Here is a 26,221-nt window from a genome sequence, read left to right as displayed (position 1 = left end):
TACCATAATGAAGATACGATCATCCTATCTTACAGGACAATCAGATCTGACAGGACAATTTACCTGTGATTCATAAATAAAAAAGTGTCTTTACGTGACTCCTCCTATATTGGTGTATATTACAAACAAAGGTGTGACATAATTATAGACATATGCAATACAGTGATACAGAGACAATTCTGTGCTCATTAGGAACAAGATGTATATTAAAATTACTCTCCATCATTTTCATCTTCAAATGAGTCAGTTCCCACTTCTTCATAGTCCTTCTCCAGGGCAGCCAGGTCCTCTCGTGCCTCTGCAAATTCTCCTTCCTCCATGCCTTCACTTACATACCAATGAACAAAGGCTCTCTTGGCATACATAAGATCAAACTTGTGGTCAAGCCTTGCCCAGGCCTCTGCAATAGCTGTGGTGTTGCTGAGCATGCAGACTGCTCGCTGAACCTGGGCTAGGTCTCCCCCAGGAACTACTGTAGGAGGCTGATAGTTGATCCCAACCTGGAAGCAGGAATAGGGGAGAAGCATGAAAAAGGCAGAAAGCAGTCAGGAAGGTTGAAAAACGAATAAAGTTACAGATGCTGTCATAGTATGGTACCACTATCAAATAGCAAATACAATAAAACATAATAAGGTTATACACGATATATGATCTTTTTAATTGCTGTATACTTATTCTGTTTAATGCACACTGGAAAATTCCTAGCTTTCTTAACAGCTACTCAACACTGAACATACTGTTTCAACAAGATGCAAACTAATACGGAAAGTTGGTTCCCAGTTAAAAGTACTTGGTTTCTTAACTAAATATTTGCATGACAGATGTTTTTCCACAACTACTGTCTGTATTGCTGTATAAATGATGTTTGTCAGCATTCTATGGAGCCAAGAGAGAGAGGTCACGTAGTACTTCTGTATGAGAGGGTTAACTGACAGCTTCCTGAGTACCAGTATTTCCTTTATTGAATGTACTGACTTTGGTATTTCCTTAGTTTTATTTGTTGCTTCAGAGAGCACACTCACTGGCTTTTTCACAATTCAGGTCTGAAATTAGCATGACTTTAGATTTGAACTCATACAGCTAGATTTCTACTTATAAATATTTACAAATCTGTGCCACTAGGATTTCTGAAGGAGAAAGTGCATATTTTATACCCATAAACCTTTTATAGGTTCATTCTTCTCACAAGTGAAAAGCATGCAAGATCTAAAGCTTAAAATACAAATTCCAGCCGGACTTTAAAAGTTAAACTCATGGCATTCTCACCTTGAAGCCTGTTGGACACCAGTCAACAAACTGGATATTTCTCTTGGTCTTGATGGCAGCAATTGCTACGTTGACATCTTTGGGAACTACATCACCACGATAGAGCATACAGCAAGCCATGTACTTCCCATGCCGCGGGTCACACTTCACCATCTGGTTGTTGGGCTCAAAGCAGGAGCTGGTGATTTCAGCCACCGAGAGCTGCTCGTGATATGCTCTCTCAGAAGAGATGATGGGGGCATAGGTCACCAAGGGGAAGTGGATACGTGGGTAGGGCACCAGGTTTGTCTGGAATTCTGTCAGATCCACATTGAGGGCACCATCAAAGCGCAGCGATGCGGTGATGGAGGAGACAATCTGGCTGATCAGGCGATTGAGATTAGTGTAGGTTGGGCGCTCAATGTCTAGGTTTCTGCGACAGATGTCATATATAGCCTCATTGTCCACCATGAAGGCACAGTCTGAGTGTTCCAGGGTGGTGTGCGTGGTAAGGATGGAATTGTAGGGTTCTACCACAGCTGTAGAGACCTGAGGAGCTGGATAAATGGCAAACTCTAGTTTAGACTTCTTTCCGTAATCCACAGAGAGGCGCTCCATCAGCAAAGAGGTAAAGCCAGAGCCGGTGCCCCCACCAAAGCTGTGGAAGATGAGGAATCCCTGAAGTCCGGAACAGGCATCAGCCTAGAAACCAAAAGATAAAGTGAAAGGATGGGGGCTGAAAAAGAAGTAAAAGGCTACATCTACTGCATTTGTTTATTCTGAGATGAAGGAGAGAGCAATCATCAGCAATACACAGCACATATTTCAGGTCAGTATTTCTTAAGAAAGGGCTGATGATAATTTTGTTCTTTTCTTCTTTCACTGGCTTGACTTTTGACATAAAAATTAGTCTCTTAACAGTGAACTTCTCTCCCTGAACTCCACAGTTCTTTCAGTTAATCTAACTGAAACCAGCAACACAGAACTATGTAATCCACACTTTTACGTCAGTGTTGGTATTTTAGAGCTATGCTAATGATAGAATCATAGAATTGCTGATGAATTGCATAGAATTGCTGATGACTTGCATAGAATTGATGAAAAATTACATATTCAGAAACATCTTTTAAGAATATCTGAAGCCATGCAACTGGGAGGTCACTACTGGTCTTTCTTAGAGTGGTAATGATCTTTCTGTAGGTCTTGTAGTCTCCTTTCTGAACTGATTCACATTTCCTGTAGTGCATTTCTTCCTTCAGTGGAACCAAAGCGCTGTTAAAAAACTACTGGGACTTACCAGCTTACGAACACGATCAATCACTACATCAATGCTTTCTTTGCCAACAGTGTAGTGTCCACGAGCATAGTTATTAGCCGCATCTTCCTTTCCAGTAATCAGCTGTTCTGGATGAAAAAGTTGCCGGAAGGTGCCAGCCCGCACTTCGTCTGACAAAGAAAAAGAAATTATAAGAGTCTGCATGAATACACTCCAGTGCCAACAAACTGATTGCAGCAGTGCCAGCTTTCAGTCATGGGAGGTCATGACCCAAAAAATGACTCCAAAAAAACATACACTGACTGAGAGGGGAAAACTAATGGAGAAGGGAAAACTTTCCTAAGAATTTTTGTCATTGTTGTGGTCTTCTGTTTATTCGTCGTGAGGCATCTGCCAAAGCTGTTATTTTCTCAAGAAGAGCTTGTTAGTTAGTTGTATTGACAAGAGGACAGATTACCAGAAAAAAAAAAGAAAAAAAAAGAAAAAAAAAAAAGAAAAAATAACTGTGGGAGAAGAAAATCTAGTTCCTAATTTTAAGGAAACCCATTTTTTTCCTGGAAGGAAAATGTCAGTTCTCATTTTGAATCCAAAGTGGAGAAAAGCAGAATTCAGATGACAAAAACGTCATGATAAAGGAAACCAAGAGTTAAGAGTTTCTACAAAGAAGAGTCAGCTCTGTATATTAGCTATTAAACAGCTGGTGATCCTGCCATTCTGAGGTCTGTAACACCCGCAGAGATGATAGCATCATAGCAGAATGTGTCATTCGGAGTCACAGAAAAATTAATGCAGTTCCATGGTAGACATGAGACATAGACTTTTTCATTTTGCAGGCTGATACTGACCTACTACAGTTGGTTCCAAGTCCACTATTACAGCTCGTGGCACATGCTTCCCAGTGACAGTTTCGTTGAAAAATGTGGTAAAGGAGTCATCATAGTTGAGTTGATTGTGCTGATCCTTAAAGGTGCCATCTGGCTGAATGCCGTGCTCCAGGCAGAAGAGTTCCCAGCACGCATTTCCTATCTGAACTCCAGCCTGGCCAACATGAACAGAGATGCACTCACGCTAAAGGGAGAGAGCAGAGAGATAAGGTCAGGAAAATCAGTGTGCATTAATATTCCTTATTCCTAAGTTACTTTTTCCCAGAATATTGCTTTTCAAAAAAAATATATTTAATTGTCACTGGCAGTATTTCATTTGCTTGTTCAACTTCATGATTGAGATTGTACATATACAGGCCAATGACTGGGACAGACGTTAAAAATTGAGGTCTTTGTGTTGTAATACATGAAAGCAAGCAAAAAATAATAATTTCAGTTCTACAAAACCTGCCTTTCATCCTATGAATTGGCTATACAGAGGAACACATCCCACTTTATTTTTACTTCTGGCTGGAACCTGACACAGTCATATGGTATTTTTCAACCGTATGTAACCCAAGACAGGTGATGTCTGTTGATCCTTTTACCCTCTGATAGCACACCAGAGTGCAAACTTGGAGGAACTGCTTTCAGCAATATTCACCTCAGGAAATGATTTCAGATTCTTTTGGTTGAAACTAATGTTCTTTCAAGATCCTGAACAAGTTGTAAATTTTACATTGCAAGTTCACTGCTTGTTAAGTCTATATCAAAGCATGTAATGTGCTTACTTACATAATTTTGAGTATAATTCCTGTGGTAATCTGGAACTTCAATGAAAGGAACACAACATATATAACAACAGGCTTAACTAAGCAGATGCAATTGCTTGAAAGCCTCATCACATAGAGTACAGGGGCCTGGTGTTGGATTTCATAAGTTCAGAAAGAAAATTATAAAGTAGAGACTTCTGAGTTGGTCCAGACAAACATGACATTGCATGGAGGAAAGGCAGTTCTGTGAGCAAAGGTGGTTACAGACCACATGGAGATTTTCAACCTCATTTTCTGCTTTGGAGCAATTGTAATTATAATCTTCTATGCTCCAAATATGTAATATCACTGGCCCTATCTATACTAGTGAGTAAAAGAGACAGAGTAGCCTGTACTGATTATAATTAATACATACTCTGGCACAATTTTGGCTTGTGCCAGCTCCTACTTTTTCAGGTATTGCTTGGGCACTATTCAAGGATAACTCATTGTTGAGAATGGTTTCCAGTGAGCAGCTAGCTGGCCACTACCTGGTTTTGGAAGGGGAAAGAGATGCATAAATACGAAGCAGACCATCCTAGCTGGCCTCAAGGCAAGAGAGTGGTCCCCAGTCATTTTCAGTTTGTAATGTAGATATATCTGATGACATAAGAGCGGATGTGACCAGTTAACTTTGTGTTGTTTTTGCTGTCAAATTCTACAACTGCTGATCCTGCAAAATCGTCCCATGATCTGACAGTTAAATGTATCTTCCCCAAAAAACAAATCCTCCAGCAGAATGCCCAACCAGTATCATATCTAGAGCAGTTTTCTTCACCAATTTTCAGAGTTTGCATTTTATAAACAGAACTAAATATAATTTTTTCAGAAGTAGTATTTTAGAAGTCACTACTGCCACGGGTTGTCATTTGCAAAAGTGCAGATGAATATAGAAAACCAATCTAATTATTTCATCCCAGGAAGCATTTTACTTCGATTCAGTGCTCATTTTAAGTTGCTGACTGTGAGAATTCATTTGCAGAAGCGTGTGTAATGTGCTTTCAAGCACACTTGTGCAACCTTGTTTTTTTCAGTTAAGTTTTGCAAAAGTGAGTGCTGGTTCATCTGCATAGGCCTGTATGCTGCAGTGGAGTTGCAATCTAGAGGATTACTCAGAAAACACTGAAGGTTAGATTGGGTTTAGTTAAGTACAATTAATGCTGATTTGGCACAGTACAGGCTCTTGCTTTTCAGTTAGATCCCAATGTGAATCTACAAAGCTGACAGCAAGAAAAAGAGCAGCTTTGTCTTTTAAACACAGAAATGAGGCAAGGTAACTTTTTCATACACTCTCCTTTAGAGCAAAGCTACAATTAAAAGCCAAGCAATACTTAGAAGCGTTTCTCAAATCAGTAGAGGAATCAATCTGTGTGTGTGTTGTCTTAGAATGTTAATATTGTAGAGCTTAGTGTAGGACCACAGTTGAAAACTGCAGACCCAGTTTGTTTGACCCCTTTCAGACAGAGCTTCCACTTCCACTGGTTTGAAGCAGTGTCTTAACTCTGCATTTTGGGCCAGGATTTCTGCCATGTCTTCTGGCTTCAACTCCTGTTTCTTCCTAACTCAGCAATTGCTTGGAAATATTCTGGCAAGTAACGACAAAAAGATTTCTAATTTTGAGTAATAAACAGCTTTTAAAATAACATTAGACTTCTGGTAGGAAAAAGAATGGCCCTTCTTCAGAATCACAAGCAGAGTAAGCTGATCTCTGCACAGTATTTCAATTTTGAGCCTTCTCCAAATTCACATTTCACACTGCATCACTAACGTACTAGAACCTATCTTACAAATTGTGAACCTGAATTTTACAGAGTCTGCTTTAAGGCATGGCAAATGCATGGAAGTGTATGTACTTTGCCTTTGAAATAAGCTTTCTTATTTTGGACCTGCAGCTGTAAACGCACACACAATCACCATGGTTGGAAAAGACCTTTATCACATAGTTTTCTACACTAAAATACGACAGCTACAGACATAAATTGGTGTATCAAGTGAAATTATTTTTTCACATTATAAGAGGGTTTGAGCAATTCCTATGGATTTATTAAAAGAAAAAAAAAGACAAAATTCTGTTTTACTTACTTAAACACATACACATACTGAAACCTTCCTGCACTCCAGAAACACATACATTGTACAGCTGTGAACAATACAGACATCAGGGCTAAATTAATTTAAATCAGGCACAAATGTAAGGAAAAGGATTATTATTTCATATGAAAATGAACATGCATTGAGAAAATATAATCACAACAGAGATTACTAGAAAACCAAAACTCCAGATCTACTTTATTTTATAATTCCACTAATTAAAGTCTCTCTGAAGAAAATTGTGGCTCTGTGTGCCTTGCAGCTCCAGTGAGATATTCTGACACAGCTTTCCTGACCTTTTACATCGTAACCCGTGAGTGAGATCAGTCTCTGTGGCACAAGCTGGTGATAATGGCAGATCCCCCTGACTACCCTTGCCCGTAATCCTCCCGGCCCCTGTATGACTGGTGATCCCACATCCCCCCTTACCATGGCGTCTCCAGTGGTGTTTCCTTCCCCCTCGGATCAGTGATGGCAGGTTTTTTGCAGAGCCCTGCACTGAAACTCGCTGGGCACCTGCTTCTGCTCTTCAGTGTCACAGTGCTTTGGGCAATAGGTCACAGACTCCACAGTTCAGCCTACCGCATCACCGCCTTCTGCCCTCCCAGCTGCCCCTAACGTGCACATTCATCCAGACAGGCAGGGCTCAGATATACCCCAACATTTCACAGTTAGTCCCTTCTGATTCTGCATGATTATTAAATCTGAATGTGGCCATGTGACGTGCCTCACACTATAATTTCTGAGTGCTATAAATACGTGTCACATACAAAGACATACTACTCCAATTCCCTGTTCTGCCAGCATGCATGTGTAGACAAGAACCTAAATTCCTAAATTCCAGCATGGAATACAGAGATGATAAAGAAACGAATGAGTGGGAAGAGGAGGACAGAAGAAAAGACAAAAACTGAGAAATGGAAATAATAATAAATAGAAATAATAAATGGGAAAAATACTTCCTGTTTTGAAGTGTCTTCTGCCAGTGCTCTTAAATGTTGGGTTGACCTCTTTCTGTGTATATTCCAGCTGCCTCTCTGTTAATGTTTCAATTAGTTCTGTTGCTTCTCCTTCCATACAACCATTTGGTCTGTACTGTCAGCAGCATGGTACAGCATTCATTATGAAGTCTGACTTGTCTGTTCAAACACAGAAAGGAACTTGATTCTCATTGTATTGCTTATTGCAAGAAATAGCTGGAGGCATCACACAAATGCTTGCAGCCTGAACTAGGACAGTTGCCTCCACCATTACATTGTTTGCTCCTTCTACACTAGCTCAGCATTGGAAAGAAGCTGCTTCTCTCAGGGGACAGAAAAGTCCTCATGATTTCAGCTCCTAGGTCACAAAGAGCAAGGCACACTTGATTTCTTGAATCTGAGTATTATGTATCCCATCTTTAGAAATATACTGTAGATAATATGTTTAATCAGCAGAAATTTAAATTTACAATTACTAAATTTTAGGTTAATCTACCTTGACATGATGATATCAATAGATTGTTCTGCCATTGCTGGCAACCAGCATGTATCTTTCACTTTAAATCTTACATTTTAACAATGTGAAGTAGCTCATACCACTTTTCATAAGCTTGCACTTACACTGGTATGCTCTTGTTTGGGTGTTCTTTACACAAACCTGCAAAGCTAAGAAAGCTTCAGATTTCTGGAACCAAAGACATTTTTTAAAGAGGACAAATTCCCATGGCAGTTTACCTGCTGCTTTGTTTAAGCTGATTCTCACACTTCTCCAGGAAATCATCAGGCAGTAACTGAAGAAGCCTGAAGAATACTTTGGTTTAGTGTTCTTCTTCCAAAGGAGCTGGTAACTGTCCAGATAATACTCAGCATTCTGGGCGATCTGAAATGTTAATAGTCATAGCTCCACCAGATAGAGCATGTGTACAGAGAATCATCTCAGGAAAAGATCTCAAAGCAAATACAAGGCAATCCACTACCCAGATCCTCTTAATCACTCTCTGAGTCACCGTGTCAGATATCACAGCTACAAAAGCCAAAAGAGCTCTGCGAATTACTAAAACATTTGCAATTTTGTCCATATCTCTACTTTCTCTGCTATTCTGTTCCCCCTCTCCTCTGTTGTGAACAGGCACTGAGAGCACCTCTTGGAACTAGAGGTAACTTTACCACTGCCCACCTCACTTGTCCAGGACCCACTGAGCAGCATCTGAATCATTTCTCACTGGTCAAACACTTCTGGGGAGGAAGGAGTGCTATATGATAACAACACAGAAGTACAGTTGTGAGTTATTACCTCCAACTGCTACTATCAAAATCAGACTCTTAAACTGCAACAACAAGAAACCTCAACCCTCACACAAAACCCAATTCCTACTTAAAAACAGACGCTTCTCTGAAAACAGCATTTTGAATAATCTAGGGCTTAGAGTTTAAATAACAAAACACAAAGTACCTCTTGGGATACAGTTTCAAAAGGTTTTTTTGTTTGTTTTTTATTGTTGTTTTTTTAAATAAAAATTGCCATATGTAACATTTCTATACATGTTGTAAATTGTAGAATTAGATTCAGAATTGTTCCCTATAGTATTTCAATTTCAGAACAACACTTTCTAATATAAAGACTGCAGTGGAAATGCTAGGTCATGGCCTGAACAAGTGATTGAGCACCTGATAGGAAGGCAGGGCCAACCCAAGGGAGTTCAGATGCAAGCAATGCACCTGAGTGACTGGAGGGGGTGGAGCCAGGATCCACCCCTTCCCATGCCTCATTTAAGGGTTGACAGGAGAGGAGAGTATCTCTTGCCAGAGATCTCTGTGTACCTGAGACCTTCCAAGGATAAGCCGTTCTTTTCCTTCATTTCTGTATCTGTGGCTACTGTATTTGGGCTTGTTCTCATTTGCTACAGCTAAAGAATTTGCCACCCTGCTATTATCATCCCACTATAGCATTACAAAGACCAATGTTATTCATTTTGAAGATAAAAAGGCAATCTACATCAGTGATGTTTCTGGATATGACATTTCTGTGGCAGGGGGGTTGGAACTTGATGATCCTTGAGGTCCCTTCCAACCCAGGCCATTCTATGATGTCTGCTTTTCTTTAGATTCTTTAGCAAATCTAATACAAATTGAGCTGCCAGAAGGAGGGCAGTGTTCCTCTCAACAGTTTAAGTAAAACAAAGTAGCCCTGCTGGCGTTGTATATGATGAGTATATGTTTCAGATAAAACAATTTTTTCAAAGAAATTTATTAAAGATCATTAATAAATCTAGCATTCCAATAGTATTGTGGTGTATATTAAAAGACCATGTTCCGTCCTCCATCCCCTCCAGTACGTCTCTTTATCAGGGTTAAGGGAAACCTTCCAGATAAGCATGATATGCAAGCTAGACATATGTGGTGATGTCAACACAGCAGGATTACTGTCTTGCTTCAGGTGTTATTCATGCACAGGGCTTCTTGGCAGTTACCACTAAACAGCTGTGTTTTTTTTTTCCTTCTATTACCTTTCCTCTGCCCTCCTTAAATAGACGCACAAGCCGTCTTTTTCTCCCACTGTCCCTGTTCTCCTGATTTTTATGGTTTTATTTGGTAGTGTCAGCTTTAGTTAACACCCAAGATAAGCCAACACCTGCTTTGCTTTCTGTTGCATTCTGTTCTGAAAGATGTTTCCCATTCAAAGCAAGACCCCCAAACTCCCCTTTCACTATATGTAATGTCCAGTAGCTTCTGCTGCCATTCTCTTCAGGTCAGGGTTAGCCAGCCACTTCTCGTGATCTGTTGTCAGCAGCATCGAAGATTTGTCCTATTCCTTTGTTACCTGGTTTACCTCCTGCTGCAGCAGGCCATCTGCCTGTTGTGTCTTAATCATACAATGTTCTACAACCCTAAAGCAACTGGAGTTGCTAACTTGAGGCTAAACTGTGAAGATGTATATCCTACCCGTGTCTACAGCACACATTCTTTGTCATCGTTCTGATTTATTGCACCTCAGTAAGTCTGATGAAACTGGTGAAAGTTTTGTCCAGCATGCCATGTTTTAAGGCCCTTGACTCATAGATGTTATTCACTTAGCTCTGCAACAGAATTGTCAGCATACTTATGTCTCCAGACCAGTTAGGAATGCTGCACCACAGCTGCACAAGCATACTGTGCTCTAAACTTCTGCTGAAGTGAAGAGTATCTGGATTGTGTTCCTACTCTTGACAACTGGCAACATTTCTAACCACCCCAACTGTGGACTTTGTAGAACCAAGATAACAGGGGACTAGCTGTATGTTCTCAGCACTGACAGTGTTCTCATCTTAGAGTGGAACAGCTCTCATCTTAGAGTGGAACAGTTTTACAAACATTATGTTTGGTATTAGTATGAAATAAAGACTAAGAAGGGCAAGAAACTTTCCTTCACGTAGTGTCTGTAGTAATTGCAGGGGATGTATTGAAGCAACAGAACTCCTCAAGCTATATTGCAGGTGCATGACTGTACCTTCATGTTGAATAAATGACAGAGTGTAGAAGATGAGAGATTCGTAGTTCTACAAGTAAAATTCCTTGCAGGATATATTAGCAAGAAATAGGAAGTGTGTTGCCTCTAAAAGCAAAGTGAGTAATGATTAGCTGGTGATGTATCCCACACTTATTGCCTTGTGATTCAACAGTGAAGAACTTACCCTGTTTACAGTCTAATAAAATGGCAGTGAACTTACAATTAATCATAGAATCACAGAACGCCTTGGGTTGGAAGGGACCTTGAAGCCCATCCAGTTCCAACTCCCTCTCGTGGGCAGGGCTGCCACCCACCCAAAACTAGCCACCCAGCCTGGCCTTGAAAGCCTCCAGGGATAGGGCACCCACAGCTTTTCTAGGTAGCCTGTGCCAGGGCCTTACTGCCCTCGGAGTAACGAATTTCTTCCTAGTATCTAATCTAAATTTCCCTTATTTTAGTTTAAAGCCATTACTTCTTGTCCTATACTTCTTGTCCTACTGCCCCTTGTGAAAAGTCCCTCCCCATCTTTCCTGGAAGCCCCTTTAGGTACTGGAAAGCCACTATTAGGTCTCCCCAGAGCCTTCTCCAGGTTGAACAAGTGCAGCTCCTGCAGCCTTTCTGCACAGGAGGGGTGCTCCAGCCCTCAGATCATCTTCATGGCCTCCTCTGGCCCTGCTGCAACAGCTCCACATCCTCCTTGTGCTGGAGGCCTTGTGCCTGGACACAGTACTACAGGTGGTGCCAGAAACATACTGTGTGTGAGACAAGCAAAAATGTTGCCATATGAAATAAAGAGACATATAGACAATCATATGCACAGAGAAAGACAAAATGTTTTATGCACAGAAAAAAAAGGCAAAGTGAACGTTAAGGTTCCCCTGCCTCATTTTCATCTTCAAATAAGTCAGTTGCCACTTCATCATAGTCCTTCTCCAGGGCAGCCAGGTCCTCTCGTGCCTCTGCAAATTCTCCTTCCTCCATGCCTTCACTTACATACCAATGAACAAAGGCTCTCTTGGCATACATAAGATCAAACTTGTGGTCAAGCCTTGCCCAGGCCTCTGCAATAGCTGTGGTGTTGCTGAGCATGCAGACTGCTCGCTGAACCTGGGCTAGGTCTCCCCCAGGTGTAGGTACAGGTGGCTGATAGTTAATCCCAACCTGCAAACAGCAAATAAAATGGTTCCATAAAAAGAGTTAAACAAATAGATTTCTATAGTGGAAATGCTAAGTCATGGCCTGAACCAGTGATTGAGCACCTGGTTGGAAGGCAGGGCCAACCCAGGGGAGCTCAGATGCATGCAGCGTATCTGAGTAACCAGAGTGTGTGGGACCAGGATCCACTCCTTCCCAGATCTCATTTAAAGGTTGGCATGGGTTAGGGGCATCTTGCTGGAGATTCCTGCCTAACTGAGGCCTTTCAAGGATAAGCAAATTTTCTTCCTTTATTTCTGCATCCCTGGCTACTGCATTTGGGCTTGTCTTCATTTGCTGCAGCCTTGGATTGTGCCACCCTGCTATTATTGCTGTGCTTCCCCATCATATTATAGCATTACAGTTACAATAGGTTAAGAAAAAAGTTAAGGTTAAGAAAGCTTTCCTGGTCAGGGGAAGGAAAAGAGGTAAGGAAAGAACCTGACTGGAACAGTAAATCTCTGTTAAGTCTTAAGTCACTCAATGTACAGTTTTGAGTACAAATCAATTCCTACTCTCAATAACCCGAACAGGACTAAGTGAAGAAAAAGGTGTTGGCATGGTTGGCAAAACTGGTGTGAATGTCTCTTCTTGGAGATGTTATAGAAATGTATAATTGACACTGTTTTGGATTATTCTTTTGGTATGTTTGAATCTCATAGAGAGCACTCTCAATGGCACCTTTAGAATGTAAGCTGTACCTTACTCTTTCTTCTAGAATGCAGTTTCTTTAAGTTTAAAGATTAGGAGGGTCCACATTCTCCTGTTACTGAATATAAAAACACTACATGTGCTTGCATTTGTTCAAATACTTAGGAGTCTCTGTCTACGGGATGCCTGAAGGAAGAAGGGAGCTCACAGTTTTCTTAGGTAACTTATTCCCACAAGAGAAAAGCATGCAAGATCTAAAGCTTAAAATACAAGATTTCAGCTAGACTGACTTTGCCCTTAAAGAGAAACTCATGGCATTCTCACCTTGAAGCCTGTTGGACACCAGTCAACAAATTGAAGGGACCTGTTGGTCTTGATGGCAGCAATTGCTACATTGACATCTTTGGGAACTACATCACCACGATAGAGCATACAGCAAGCCATGTACTTCCCATGCTGTGGGTCACACTTCACCATCTGATTGTTGGGCTCAAAGCAGGAGCTGGTGATTTCAGCCACCGAGAGCTGCTCGTGATATGCTCTCTCAGAAGAGATGATGGGGGCATAGGTCACCAAAGGAAAGTGGATACGTGGGAAGGGCACCAGGTTTGTCTGGAATTCTGTCAGATCCACATTGAGGGCACCATCAAAGCGCAGCGATGCGGTGATGGAGGAGACAATCTGGCTGATCAGGCGATTGAGATTAGTGTAGGTTGGGCGCTCAATGTCTAGGTTTCGGTGGCAGATGTCATATATAGCCTCATTGTCCACCATGAAGACGCAGTCTGAGTGCTCCAGGGTGGTGTGTGTGGTGAGTACAGAATTGTAGGGTTCTACCACGGCACTGGAGGCCTGAGGAGCTGGGTAAATGGCAAACTCTAGTTTAGACTTCTTTCCATATTCCACAGAGAGGCGCTCCATCAGCAAAGAGGTAAAGCCAGAGCCGGTGCCCCCACCAAAGCTGTGGAAGATGAGGAATCCCTGAAGTCCGGAACAGGCATCAGCCTGAAAGCGAACAGGAAAAAGGAAAGAGTAAGTGAACATATCTTCAAATTTCACTCAGATAGAAATAGCAGCCCCCGCAGCCAATGCACAGCAAAGACATCAGCAGTTTTTGCAGGAAAAACTCCTGTCACCTGTAAATCTCAGGCTGGAGTATCACTAGAATAATACTGTTGTTTTTTTTTTTCTGACAGTATAACAATAGTATATCAGTATTTGACATTTTCCACTTAAGTCTTCACTCATTTGAAACCTAAGGTGGGACAGAAGAACTGAGTTGCTCTATTCTGAGCCCATAACAATAATAAGAGCAAAATTAGAGACACTCTCAAAAATATGCATTACATGTTTCTTTCACTTCCCATCCATCAACAGCCTTGCTTCCAAAGTAATATTGCGTACCAGTTTGCGGATGCGATCTGAGACCATGTCAATTTTGTCTTTGCCAACAGTGTAGTGGCCACGTGCATAATTATTTGCAGCATCTTCTTTTCCAGTGATCAGCTGTTCTGGGTGGAAAAGCTGCCGGTAGGTGCCGGTTCGTACTTCATCTGAACAAGAGAAAAAAAGAATTATAAGCTTAGAATTATAAGCTTAGAAGAGATGGTTCACCAAGGTTAATAATGTTTGCAAAACAAATGGAACATTTTATGTTGGCAAAAACATGATATGGAATATCTGCATGGGGGTAGGCAGGGGGATGATGATGACAAGTACAGAGGTAATGAGCAATGTCTGGGATGATCTCAGTTTTGACCAAAGAATTGGGCTCCTATCTGAGTGTAAATGGTTGTCCTGTACAAATAAATTAATTTAGTAGATGAGGTTTGTGCCATGATGTGATAAAATTTCAGCTTTTCCAACTGATCAGATGCAGATTCATCAGAATCTTCAGGGGAATTATTAGAAAGAGATGTGCAGGAATAAAACATCTTTCAGGACACTCCTGCTTCGTTATTCATGTTCTTGTTTTCCACATGAATGTGAAGAAAACAATACTTTCTTTAAGAAAGTCAAACTGTATTCAACCAGTATGGTTTTAGAGAGTAGAAAACTTTTTATTTCAGTATTAGTTAAAGCATCCATGACAGAGCATAGTTGGTTTTCATCTTTTCATTGAGAGTCACATCTTTTAGTAATACTTGCTATTAAAACCTCTAAATGTGTCAGTTCTATCTGAATGCTGGGATCATCCTTAAAGGTGAAGACACAGGCCATTCAATGGCCTGAACTTTGGCACGTAGAAGAGTTAATTCATTTCAGTTTTCCAGGATTAATTCTATACTGACCTACTACAGTTGGTTCCAAGTCCACCATAATAGCTCGGGGCACATATTTACTCATGCTTGTCTCTCTGAAAAATGTGGCAAAAGAGTCATCACTGCTGGGTGGGTCGCTGAAGGTGCCATCTGGCTGAATGCTGTGTTCCAGGCAAAAGAGTTCCCAGCACGCATTGCCAATTTGAACTCCAGCTTGGCCAATGTGGACAGAGATGCACTCACGCTGAAATGGGAGAACAAGGGAGATGTGTCATTACTCAAGGATGTATTTTCAAACAAGGCTTGAAAGCCATTAGTAAGATTCACCTAGCCTCTCAATTGAGAACTCCTTGAACTCAGTACAGGAATTACAGACCTTCCCTGGTTTATGCTACTTTGAAAGATTTAGAGAATGGCGATGGCCTGGGAAGACCACAGATAATGACCATTAATCTCTGGTCCCCCTCACTTAGCTATAATTGCAAATTTGAAGCAAAAGAAGTTCCATCAGCCTTCCCCCTGTCCTTCGTATCTTGCCTAGAAGACAGAAAAACAAAGGCCCAAATCCTTGCTCATTATCCAATAAAATAATGATACTTCTGTTACCATGGTTCCTTCTCTGTGCTTCCTTTCTTGATGGAAAGGAGAAGCTTTGGTTACTGATGTTCCTACTGCTGTTCAAGCAACCTGGTGCAAGGGAGAGTTGGCATTCATACTTTGCTGGTTGGGACCCTGTGGTGTCACAGTGCAGGAGGAGAGGTCAGTTTCTCCTCGGCAACCGTCCCACTGCACCCACCCACCTGTTACATCACAGCCAGCTTTCACCCAGCCCTATAGTCTGTTCCTAAGCAAATTTTCTCAGTTTATTTTTTGTACTGAATGGTGGCTTAAAAAAAAAAAAAAAAAAAAAAAAGTTGTAGCTGGTATTTCTAACCAGAATTTAACAGATCTGTTGTTCAATAACTGTTTCCTTCACTAAAACACTTACAACTGGTGAATCTGCTACTGATAACTCGTTTTTTAAGAATTTTTATCACTTCTGAATTTCTTAGTCCTTCCAGAAGGTGGTTTTATTTTCACATTTTGTCCTTGTGAAAACAAAAGCTCCACATCCACATTTCATCTACAGTCAAGTTGCTCAAGTTCCTGTGATGGAAATGAGTTGGGGAGCAAGTTGAACTATGAAGAATTCCACCTGACCAACTGTTCGGTCATCTGTGGTCAAAGTACATGGGATTATCTTCTTTCCTCCTTTTCTTTGCGCCATCCCTTCAGCTGGTTATAGACAACTGTTCTTCAATCCTCCACCTGCCTACACTATAGGCTAACACAAGTTCTTTGCATCCAGTTTCCAGTTAGAGGATGCCAGAACAAAAAAAGCAGAACATTTGGTGTCACATCTGGAGATACCAGCATGAAGTTTGCATGCACCTGGCAGGCACACACATTCTCTCTCAACAAGCCTTAAATGGTAGGATTCCAATGGAATTAACACAACTGCATCTTTTCCCTCCGTGATACATTAACAGTGCAAAGAAAAACACAGACCAAGACAAGTACCAGGTACTTTATTCTCAGTAGCTCTGATTTTAGCCATCCCGAAGTACACAGAAACACTTAAATATATTTTATATATATATACATATTGCATCTTTCACAGAAAGTAATTATCACTTTCTGAACTCCTATGAAAATGCAGGCCTGTAAGTCTCTGCTTAACTAGCAAGTCTGCTACCTAATTCCAATATACTTGTACAACGAGGACACATATGAAAGGATCTACAGCATCAATACATTATATGCTAAAGCACTTCATCACAGCACAAATAAACAACTCTACAAAGAGGTAAATAAGTAGTCATTTTATTGTGAAATTTTAATATTGCAGGTTTAGTAGTCATTGCTTTAGAAAACTCTAGGAAAAAAAAAAGAAAGGTTGGTTGTTTCTGCCTTCACCCCTCTCATGGAGTGCTAAACACAATTCAAATCCAATATCAGTAGTACCCAAAAAAAGCAGAAGTTGCTAACCTACCAATAAAATCAAAATAAATGTTCTGGTAAATGAATGGCTATGATATTTAACAGAGCTCCACACATAGCAGACTACCCACTGAACCCAGTCCCCAAAATGCAGCTCTGTGATTTAACTGGAAGCGTTAACAGAAATTGAGATTTAAAAAGTGGTTGTTAGCAGAATGGTCATGTATCATTTAGAATTTAGCCTGACTTCAAAGGGAAATCTATTGTTTCATAAACTGGTTTACCAAGTCTTTAGAGCAAGGTCTTGCAACTAGGTGGCCAGTAGATGCAATCCAGTCACTTCCTGGAGGAACTCAACTCCAGCCAAACCCTCTGTGTTGGATTCCACCTGGTTTTCCATCAAGTGCTGGCTGTAGGGAAGCACAGCTACACTGATAATTGGATTACATGAATCATCCAGCAGTATCAAGAACTGCTCCTCCCTGTATACAGAATATATGATAAATATATATTTTTAATTTGGTGAAGCATTATGTGCTACTTGTCCTAGGGTAAAATCCAACTGGAGACAAAAATTTCAGGGGAGAGAGGATAGGAATGTCTTGTGGTTTTAATCTTTTATTTACCTGAGATAACTAGGCACAGTGATGACTGCTTTCTGCATTAATGGATGCCCCACTTTATCTCACACTAACACCGGAATATTTCTCTATCAGGATAACTCTAGAACAATCTAGACCGAACAAGACTTTTAGCAGTAAAGACACAGACTTTTCCAAGTGGTCTGGTAGGCTGCAAAGTGACAGAGCACACCAACAGGCTGCTATCCTTGTAAAGAAAACAGAAATTGCCACTACCTGTGTAGAACTATTGCTAGAAACAAATGATCGATTCAAAGGAGGCTACCACGGTAAGACACTGCAGTGGGACCTATACTGGCTACTTTACACAAGCTTGGTGTGTTGGATAGAAACTGGCCACCAAAAAGGCAGCTTCATTTCTGTAGTTTTGGCTGACGTTGACCAGCCTGAATCACCTTGGCACAGATGCTGGGACAGCTGGCTACATTCGCCACATGGCTCTAACTTTTTCTCTCTAGCACACATGCAGCTTGCTCCAGTAGAAGCAATCTTGAAATAGTCAATGCTCTCTCCCTTGGCACTTACTGTCAATCGATGGGAAATAACTGTTCTCCTGCAGACCTCCAATCTCTGCCCGAGGTGATAAGAAACAGCGTCAGCCTGGTAAGTCCTTCTGTAAAGGCAGTAACTTTCTTGCCACATCTGTGGGGATCTCAGAGTTTCTATCAAAGATTTGTTTGTTCTGAATGATAGAGCATTGCTGAATGGTTACCATGTAAATTAGGATTTCATGGGCATAAGAGGAAGACATAATGGGACTTTTTGACATCTTCATAAACGAAGCAAGAGGTAGGGAAAGAGTAAAACAATGAAACAACCTTAGTTGTTCAACTAGACAGTAATATGGAACATAATTTAAAAAAATAAATTTCATTACCACAGGCACAGACTCCTACAGATTACTATGCACCAGGCAAGCACAAGGTACTGTAATCTGCATTTAAGAACTATAGGTGCAGGACAGCTATACTTGCAGCACACCACCTAGGCCTTCTGTCATAGATATGATTAAAATCAAGAGTGCCCGTATGAGGAGGCATCAGTCACAAGAGAAACCATGGTGTTCAAAATACAACAGGCTTCATTTCCTGCAGTGTTTTTTTCCCATGTTCTTGTCCTCAGCCCCATGCTAGAGGAACTGGGATTTGTGATGTCTTGAGACAAAACAGAATATTCCCTCCAATTACTGATACTCTGCTGCCTTTAACATTCCTGCTTCCAGGAATGCTGTTTCAGTTGTTCAGGGAACTGCACGGTATTTGCAAGAATGGAACCATCTTCCAAACAGGCATCATACTTCATAACTGTCTATGTAACTCTCACTCAAGAGCCACACCCAAAGCAAAGTGTTTCAAAAGGAAGATCTTAATCAGCTGTAGATTTACAGAAGGAGTGACTTTACTCCAGTGTTGGACAGAATGGTGCTGAATAGCCAAGGTAGTGTCAGGAATACCTGGCATGGCTTCAAAATTCATACACCACTGGTCCCTGTCTGAAGAAAGGAGCGGACCACTTTACAGGAGATCACAGTTGATCACCTCCATTCAGACACTGATTTCAACAGTCCTTGAAGAACTTCATAAAGTCCTTGAGACAAGCTGGCACAGGAGCAGAAGACATTTAGTCTTGAATTGGAGGCCTGTGGATCGGAGACAATACAGCTGCCCAAGCCTGTCGGAAGAGCTGCACCAGTTTGCAAATGAACGGCAGGGACGTGGGAGAAGCTGCAGAGCAAAATAAAGACAGTTCTACCCTTTTAAACAGACCAAACACATTAAGAAAGAACTAATTCAACTACAGTTAATGGAAACCTATGTATCTTATTTCCTTCTGTTCAGTTCAGTACTCAGGCCCTCACCAAAGGCACTGCTCCTTTACCTAGCAAGTTTTTTCAGTATTTTCCAACACATTATTTGCAATATAGCTATGGAGCACCTGCCACCCAGCAGAAGGGGCATCTCCAGGTACAAAAAACATGCAATCCCTCCAGCCCAGTAGCCACCTCTGTATCAGGCAACCAGCCTGTTCTTCAGTGGTCAGGCACTGGAACAGGCTGCCCATGGAGGTGGTTGAGTCAGCATCCCTGCAGGTGTTCTCAAAACATTAAGGGACATGGTTTAGTAGGGAAACATTGGTGGAGGTAGATGGTTGGGTAGATGATCTTGGACATCTTTTCCAACCTTACTGATTCTATGACAGCTTCAGGCATCAGAGAGACCCCAGTATAAGAAAATCAGAAGCAACGCTGCCCTGGGCAACTCTGTTTCCCTGACAGGTCAGCCCTAATTTGCAGTTGCTCTTCCAAGAGACATTTCACCTCAAAGTCACTGAGGCAGAAGCTGCATCCAGGACATCCCAGCCTGCCTCTATCAGCACTTTGTCTGTTGGAAAGAACTGAGGATGAAATCACTGTTTGCAGAAAGCTGGCTTTTGTAGAGCTATATCTTTCTACGTGAATTGCAACTGAAAATATTTAAAACAAGCCCCACTAATGGGTTCCTAGCCACACAATTTTTGTCTCTCCTAAAGAGAAAACATTTATACAGATCTAATCTATTTAAAAACAGCAATTTTATTCTCTATAGCCACAATTAAATTTTAAAAAAAAGAGAGATTAATACTTAATACTCTACCTGGGTCTAACCTCACCACTACTAGGTACAGCAGGAAAGTAGCCAACAGCATCTTTTTATAAGGAAGTAAATAGAAGTGGCTTGACATGGACCTTAATGTTCTTCGCAGCAATGTCAGCATGGTCAAGAGCTTTTGGGACAGAGCACCTAGAACACAGAACAGAAAAGCTGTTGGGGCAAAGCAAAAAATATTAAAATAATCATACAGACACTAAGAAATTAATGCAAATAAGACTGTTGTTAGTTTGATTACATGACAGGTGTTTTTCGTGTCTGTTTTGGTTGATTGTGGTCTTTTTTGTTGTCGTTGCTACACAGAGAAAGAACAGAATTTCATAATACAATTTGTTACACTCTTTTTACATATGAATTTATACCACAGTAATGCCTGCTTCTCTCCTGGGAGATAAAGTAATTTACAGTGCTGGAGAAGCAGATCTTTAAATGCCAGATGTGGCTACTTCTACACGGGCTTGACTGCTAACACAGAAGTAGAGAACACACAGAAGCAACAAGCATGCTTTATAACTGTCAGCAAACAAATCACTATTTCCTTCTGTGATACCCAGCATGAATTCCTCAAGGCTGGTAAGGCCTAACACTAGTATTAATACAGACTTAATACTCACTGCTCTTTGTAAGTAATGCATGAACACAATGGGTCAGGTAGTTCTACAGTCTGTTAAAGCCAGATGTCAATGCACAACTATATTTGAACTGAAACCATCAACTCATTTAAGGAAATTAAGAAAATTTAAAAAAAGCAAGGGCATGACTTGTAAGATAAAGCACTGCTTCCTTCCTGAGCCACTGGTCTCAACCTGGTTTCAGACACCAACAAATGAGAGAGCTTCAGTGATCATGGGGCTTGTGAACAGCTTTCGTTTTTGGAACATGCTTCCCATCTCTTAATGTACCACTGACAGGTTGCTGTCTACACACACAATGCAAAGCCCTGAGTGCTTGTGAAAGCCATGTCATCAATAGCACTAGGGCACAAGCAGACTTTCTGGGATGGACTATCACACATTACAATAAAGAGAGCAAACAGTTCATAGGTTAATGTCACAGAACGCATGGATGTTGATGACCAATTACAGTCTAGATGGAACTATTCTGGTAATCTTTAATATACATGTACCTCTAAACCTTGAAATCTGAGAGAGGAATAGAAACAACAGAGGGAAAGCCTACCCAAAACAGTCTCTGTTGCTTTGTCCTCGTGCTCATCATGAGCTGAGTGCGTTTCTTCCTGTTGAGTCCACTGACATCGCTTTTCACAAATGGTCTCAACAAACGCCAGCTTCTGCTCACTGTCAAGAACATCACAGCTGTACACAAGCTCTTCTGCCCCCTCAAATCGGCCAAGTGGAAGCAGCACGTGCAGCAGATACAGCTCCAGCAATGAGACATACTCAGACAGGCTCTTATTGGTTTGGTCCCTCAGCCAGCTACTGCCAACCTCCAGCATGACCTGGGGCTCTCTCACTTTGCTGTATAACAGGATACTGCAACACAGGAAAGAAAAATTAGAAGGCAATAACTCGGTAGAATTTGAGACAGCCGGCACTTCCCACAAAGACACATGCCAAGGTTTACACCTGAGGTACATAGATTTCCCAGAGGAACAATTCTCCCTTAGAGTTTTGTACTTCACTCCCTTAAAGTTGCCTGAATAAATAGCACCTTTCTTTTTATTTATTTTTCTTTCTGAGAACAGGCCTGCCCTGAGCTCCACTTTCATCCTCACAGTGCCAAAAGTGAGAATACCAGAAATTATTCAAGTCTGGCCTTAAATCTAATCAATGCCGGCCCTTTTGAGTGCGGCAGCCCACACTCACCACAGCTCCAGGATTTTTGGAGGCAGCTGCTCAGGACGATCGTAGTACTGCAGGACCCAGGACAGAACTTCTCTCCATCGGTTCATCTCAGCCAGAGCCTGAATGCCCACCACGCAAAGGGAGCACTTCACTTCCGCACAACTGCTAACAACAACAAAAAAACACCTACCTAAGCGCTTCTTAGAACCGCATTATCCACCCCTATGAGCTACACCCCCGCTTCAGTGCTTTGTAGTTCCCAGAATTTGCTCTTACTTTCCCTCCCGCCCCTTCCCACCGCCCAAACAACGGGAATTCAGCACACCTGGGCAGGCGCATGCACGCAGCCCGTCTCTTTAGGAGCAAGCACTGCCGGCACCCGCACGCTTCCTACCTACACTCAAACCGAAGTTCGCAACACAAGAAGCGGCACAACAACCGCACGGAGCCCGCTCGGCTCGCACCTGTCGGGGCCGGGCGCGGGGCCCAGGTTGCCGCAGCCCGCCTCGCAGCGCTCCAGGGCGGCGGCGAAGTCCCGCTGCAACACCAGCAGCTCCGCCGCCTCCTCCAGCAGCGAGGCCGCCTGGGCCGAAGCCGGGGACCAGGCCGACGGCCCGTCGCCCATGGCGGCCGCTGGAGGGCTGGCGGGAGGGCTCTCGCCGCCCGGCCCGCGCCCCGCCGCCCGCTGCCCTCCCGGCTCCGGCTCCGGCGCCGCCATTGCCTGCCCGGGCCGCCCTCTCCCGCCGGGAAGCCGCAAGGGATCCCCTATGCCACCGCCTCACGGCAGCGGAAGGGCCGCCCCCGGCCGACACGTTCTCCGACCCGCCGCCCGCCGGGAAACGTAGTCCGGCCGTACTGCGGGCGCGGACGAGTCGGTTAAAAACGGGCTCTGCTCGGTGCGAGGAGCCGCGGTTATGCGCTGTGGTGCCACGACGGGTTGCAAGGGGCTGGGCTTGGGGCTGAAGGCAGGATTCTCGTTTGCTTTCCTGGCGACCGCAGTCTGTTTTGTAAAGCCTGCTTTGCGTTGCAGTATAGGCTGGTTTCTGATGAAATCCGGGTACGGAGCTGTGTGAGGGTTATGAGAGCTGTTGGCCCAGCAGCACCATGGAGATCCGTGCTGCCCAGCAATGCCTTGGACATGCGTGAGACAAAGTTTTTCTTTGTGAAAAGAAGTCTCTGTTTTTGCCTCAGCAGCATTCATTCATAGAATCACAGAATCACGAAAGGACCACTCAGATCATCCAGTTTGACCACCAGCACACCCTCCCCCCACCATGCCCACTAACCTTCCACATCCACACGGTTCTGCAACACCATAAGGGACAGTGATTCCACCACCTTCCTGGGCAGCCTGTGCCAGTGCATCACCACTCCTGAGAAGAAATTTTTCCTAATTCCCCACCTGAACCTCTCCCCGGTGCAACTTAACAGCGATAGGACGAGAGGGAATGGCCTTAACTCAGAGAAGGGTTCCTCGCTACCTCGCCACAACCTCCTTTCAGGCAGTTGTAGAGACTGATAAGGTTTCCACCGAGCCTCCTCCAGACTGAACAACCCGAGCTCCTTCAGCCATTCCTTATAAGACTTGTGTTCCAGACACCTCATAGCTCCATTGCCCTTCTCTGCACAAGTCCCAGGGCTTTGAAGTATTCCTTGTAGCGAGGTTTTGAGTTGAAACTGAACCCAGATCCTTTCCCTCTGTGCAGCTCTCCAAGCGAATGGCATTTGACTACCTTAAGTTAAGGGAAATCCTTAGCTTCTCACTAAGAGAAACTTTTCCCACTCTGGCAGCCTAGGGAGAACCAAGCCTCACACCTCGGCTGCCCCATCAGCAGGGGCATCAGGGCCCGGCGATAGCAATTGCCCTTCCCCTCGGGACCACCAGGTGTCACCAACCACAAGCATGTCGGCCTGCCCAGATCGGTTTCCAAATGCAGGAAGAGCTTACTGTGAAGTGAGCCAGTACAGCTGTAGTCCATTGGTTTTCCTTGCCAGCGGGAGGGAGGGCTTTGGGGTGGCAGGGCGCTCTTTGCTCACGGCTGCGGCAGTTTGCTAGTGGGATGGGTACACGCCTTTCTCTCCTCAAAATATGTTCCCCTGAGATCTGCAGCCAGAGAGCCTGTTGCTTCAGGCGGCTTCAGCTATGAAATGGAATTGGGTAATAGTAACAGCATCTCCACTGCTTCTGCACAGCAGCGTTGTAAAATGTGCCACATTCTTCTTTAGCTGATATTTGGAAACAATAGAGTGTCCTAATTGCAAAATAACTATTGCACTCTGAAAACACTCTTCATAAAATGAATCTCTACAGGAGAGGAGGGATTTATTACACTGCTTTTTGCAACAGTGGTCCACTAGTAATTAAAAAAAAAAATCACATACACTAATGCAAAGCATTGAAGAGCGAAGCACGAGTTTAAAAAGGGAGCTTCTATGCCAGAAGAAGGTGTGGGGAATCTCACTGTGCCTTCTCCTGGCTCCCCGGGGTGCTGCTTGCAGGCAGCAGGACCAGCCCTTGTCTGTTCAGGACAAGCACCCACAGCAGCACCTTTGGCAGAGCACGCTGGTTTGTGTGCTGTGCTGCAGGCTGTGGAAGGGGCCCCACACGTGTTCAGCCTATTAAGCCAGAGGCACAGCACAGAGACAGCGCAGAATGCAGGGCCCAGCAGCTAAGCAAAGGCAGAGATAAAAGCTTTTTGGATTTCTGTTACTGTTGCTTGGCTCTTGCAATTGGGAAAACAACATTCCTTTTTGGGAACTACAAGTCCCAAAGTGCACTGTGGGAAGACTCTGGCTTGTACCAGCCAGTGCCCAGCAGAAATTCCCAAATATGGATAAGGAATCAATTTTGAAAAAGCCTCGCACTCACCAAATGCTCCTCACTGAGATTCTGAAAAGGAGTGAGACAGCATGAGAAAGAGGTGAGTGTGCGTTACGCAAAGGTTTTGTTCAAAAGCATCTCTTGGGGAGAACAGCCAAAAATATTCCGTTCCTTAGAAGGAGGGTGCAGCGCTGCCTGGGTGACAGTGGAGCTGGCTGCTGTGGCGATGGAAGGGACTTAGGAAAGGGAATTGTTGTTTCAGGTGGGAAAACAGCAGCAGGGGCAGCTGTGCTGTGGGGTGAGTCAGATCCCGTTTCCTTGCAGATGCTCTTTATTAATAAAGGACTATGGAAAGACATGTGAGCTGCAACAACAGTGCATTTCTTTGGAAGCAGAGAAGGGCAGAGGAGAGGTGGGAGATGCAATAAGCAGCACAGCTGTGTGAGTTGTGGGGCTGTTGGTTAAGAAGCTAAGATGGAAAAAAGCAGCCGTGTAACAATTATTATTACTATGGGTCAACTTAACGTCTGTGTAAGATATGGTATGTTTTTGTACTTCACCGCTCTTCCTAGAGGGGACAGTGTGGTGCCTTGAAGGCCAAACTGACAGGTCCCTGGCCTGCAAACAACAGTAACTCAGTTACAGAACTTCAGGCCAGGAGCAATTACCTGTACTACTGGCAACTGGTTAACAAGTCAAATGAAATCGTTCTGCCGCAGAAGCATCCCGGGAGAGATGAGGAATGCTGAACCCCCAGCCCAGGTCTGTGACCTCTCACAGCTGGTTGTAAATGCAGGAGCTGTACCGGGCCACGGAGAGATGCACATGGCAATTTAGAATGGTACACTGAGCTATCACTTGGAACTCAGTGCCAAACAAGAATGATGCTGTTTTTCCAGCCTTCGCTAAGTGCAAATGATATGAACTGTTTTTAAGGCTGTAAGAGTCACTCTTGTACTTGGACTCTCCAATACAGCTGTGCGATTTCACTACAGAAATACTAGAGGAAGTCAGTGTGTTTGGCTGCATCTTGCTTCCTGGATAACAATCTCTAATAACAGAAAAGCTAAATTCAAGCAAATCTGCTGTCAGGGACAGGTGGTAGGAGAGAAAGGACTTCACCGTGGATTTTGCTCTGTGGGTGGGATGCTGAAGCCTGGCTCCTCGCCTCTGCTCTGAAATCTAGGGTTTTTGGTTGCAGTCACCCTGATTTTATAGAGGAAAAGAAAGGGGATGAGGTACAGTAGGGCCTTGTTTGTGTCTTCACCAGCTGTGAATGTACAGGTTGCCCTCTTTCTCTCCCCCGAAGCAGTTCAAGGAGAGTTTAGAGTTACAGGCACCTGTAACAAGGCCTCCTGGGGTAAATCGCCTCAAGTATTAATCCAGATCTGACCAGCATGCGGTCACAGGGCCAGGGGCGCTGGCAGGCAGTCCTTTCTGTGGTCTCTTCTGTGTCAGTAGGCTGT

At 43.1% G+C, this 26,221-nt stretch overlaps 3 protein-coding genes across 4 annotated transcripts; all 3 read right to left on the bottom strand.

Annotated features, from left to right (window-relative positions):
- Positions 1-6,856, bottom strand: LOC116226768 (tubulin alpha-8 chain). The gene is made up of 5 exons (XM_090145536.1): positions 6,717-6,856; positions 3,367-3,589; positions 2,543-2,691; positions 1,267-1,947; positions 1-500 (listed from the first exon to the last, which is right to left on the bottom strand). Exons 1-5 carry the CDS (start codon positions 6,717-6,719, stop codon positions 213-215), a joined length of 1,344 nt encoding a protein of 447 aa, XP_090001662.1. The 5' UTR covers positions 6,720-6,856; the 3' UTR covers positions 1-212.
- A 4,711-nt stretch (positions 6,857-11,567) lies between these two features.
- On the bottom strand, positions 11,568-15,633 carry LOC116226877 (tubulin alpha-2 chain). Its single transcript, XM_031589903.2, has 5 exons — positions 15,467-15,633; positions 14,891-15,104; positions 14,004-14,152; positions 12,924-13,604; positions 11,568-11,915 (listed from the first exon to the last, which is right to left on the bottom strand). The coding sequence occupies exons 1-5, from the start codon at positions 15,467-15,469 to the stop codon at positions 11,622-11,624; spliced, it is 1,341 nt and encodes a 446-aa protein (XP_031445763.1). The 5' UTR covers positions 15,470-15,633; the 3' UTR covers positions 11,568-11,621.
- Positions 15,634-15,814: 181 nt separating this feature from the next.
- PEX26 (peroxisomal biogenesis factor 26) lies at positions 15,815-24,265 on the bottom strand. Of its 2 annotated transcripts, none has more exons than XM_031589904.2 (5): positions 22,399-24,265; positions 21,956-22,099; positions 21,309-21,622; positions 20,115-20,261; positions 15,815-19,205 (listed from the first exon to the last, which is right to left on the bottom strand). In XM_031589904.2, exons 1-5 carry the CDS (start codon positions 22,650-22,652, stop codon positions 19,102-19,104), a joined length of 963 nt encoding a protein of 320 aa, XP_031445764.2. In that variant the 5' UTR covers positions 22,653-24,265; the 3' UTR covers positions 15,815-19,101. The 2 variants fall into 2 exon arrangements, with proteins under 2 accessions (XP_031445764.2, XP_031445765.2); XM_031589905.2 differs by having other exon boundaries at positions 15,816-19,205; positions 21,956-22,096; positions 22,399-24,262.
- Between the last annotated feature and the right edge of the window lie 1,956 nt (positions 24,266-26,221).

The sequence above is a fragment of the Phasianus colchicus genome, chromosome 1, assembly GCF_987193195.1.
Source record: "Phasianus colchicus chromosome 1, bPhaCol1.hap1.1, whole genome shotgun sequence".
Classification (NCBI taxonomy): domain Eukaryota; kingdom Metazoa; phylum Chordata; class Aves; order Galliformes; family Phasianidae; genus Phasianus; species Phasianus colchicus.
The sequence above is the reverse complement of the archived record's forward strand: the minus strand, read 5'-3'. Positions and strand labels throughout refer to the sequence as shown.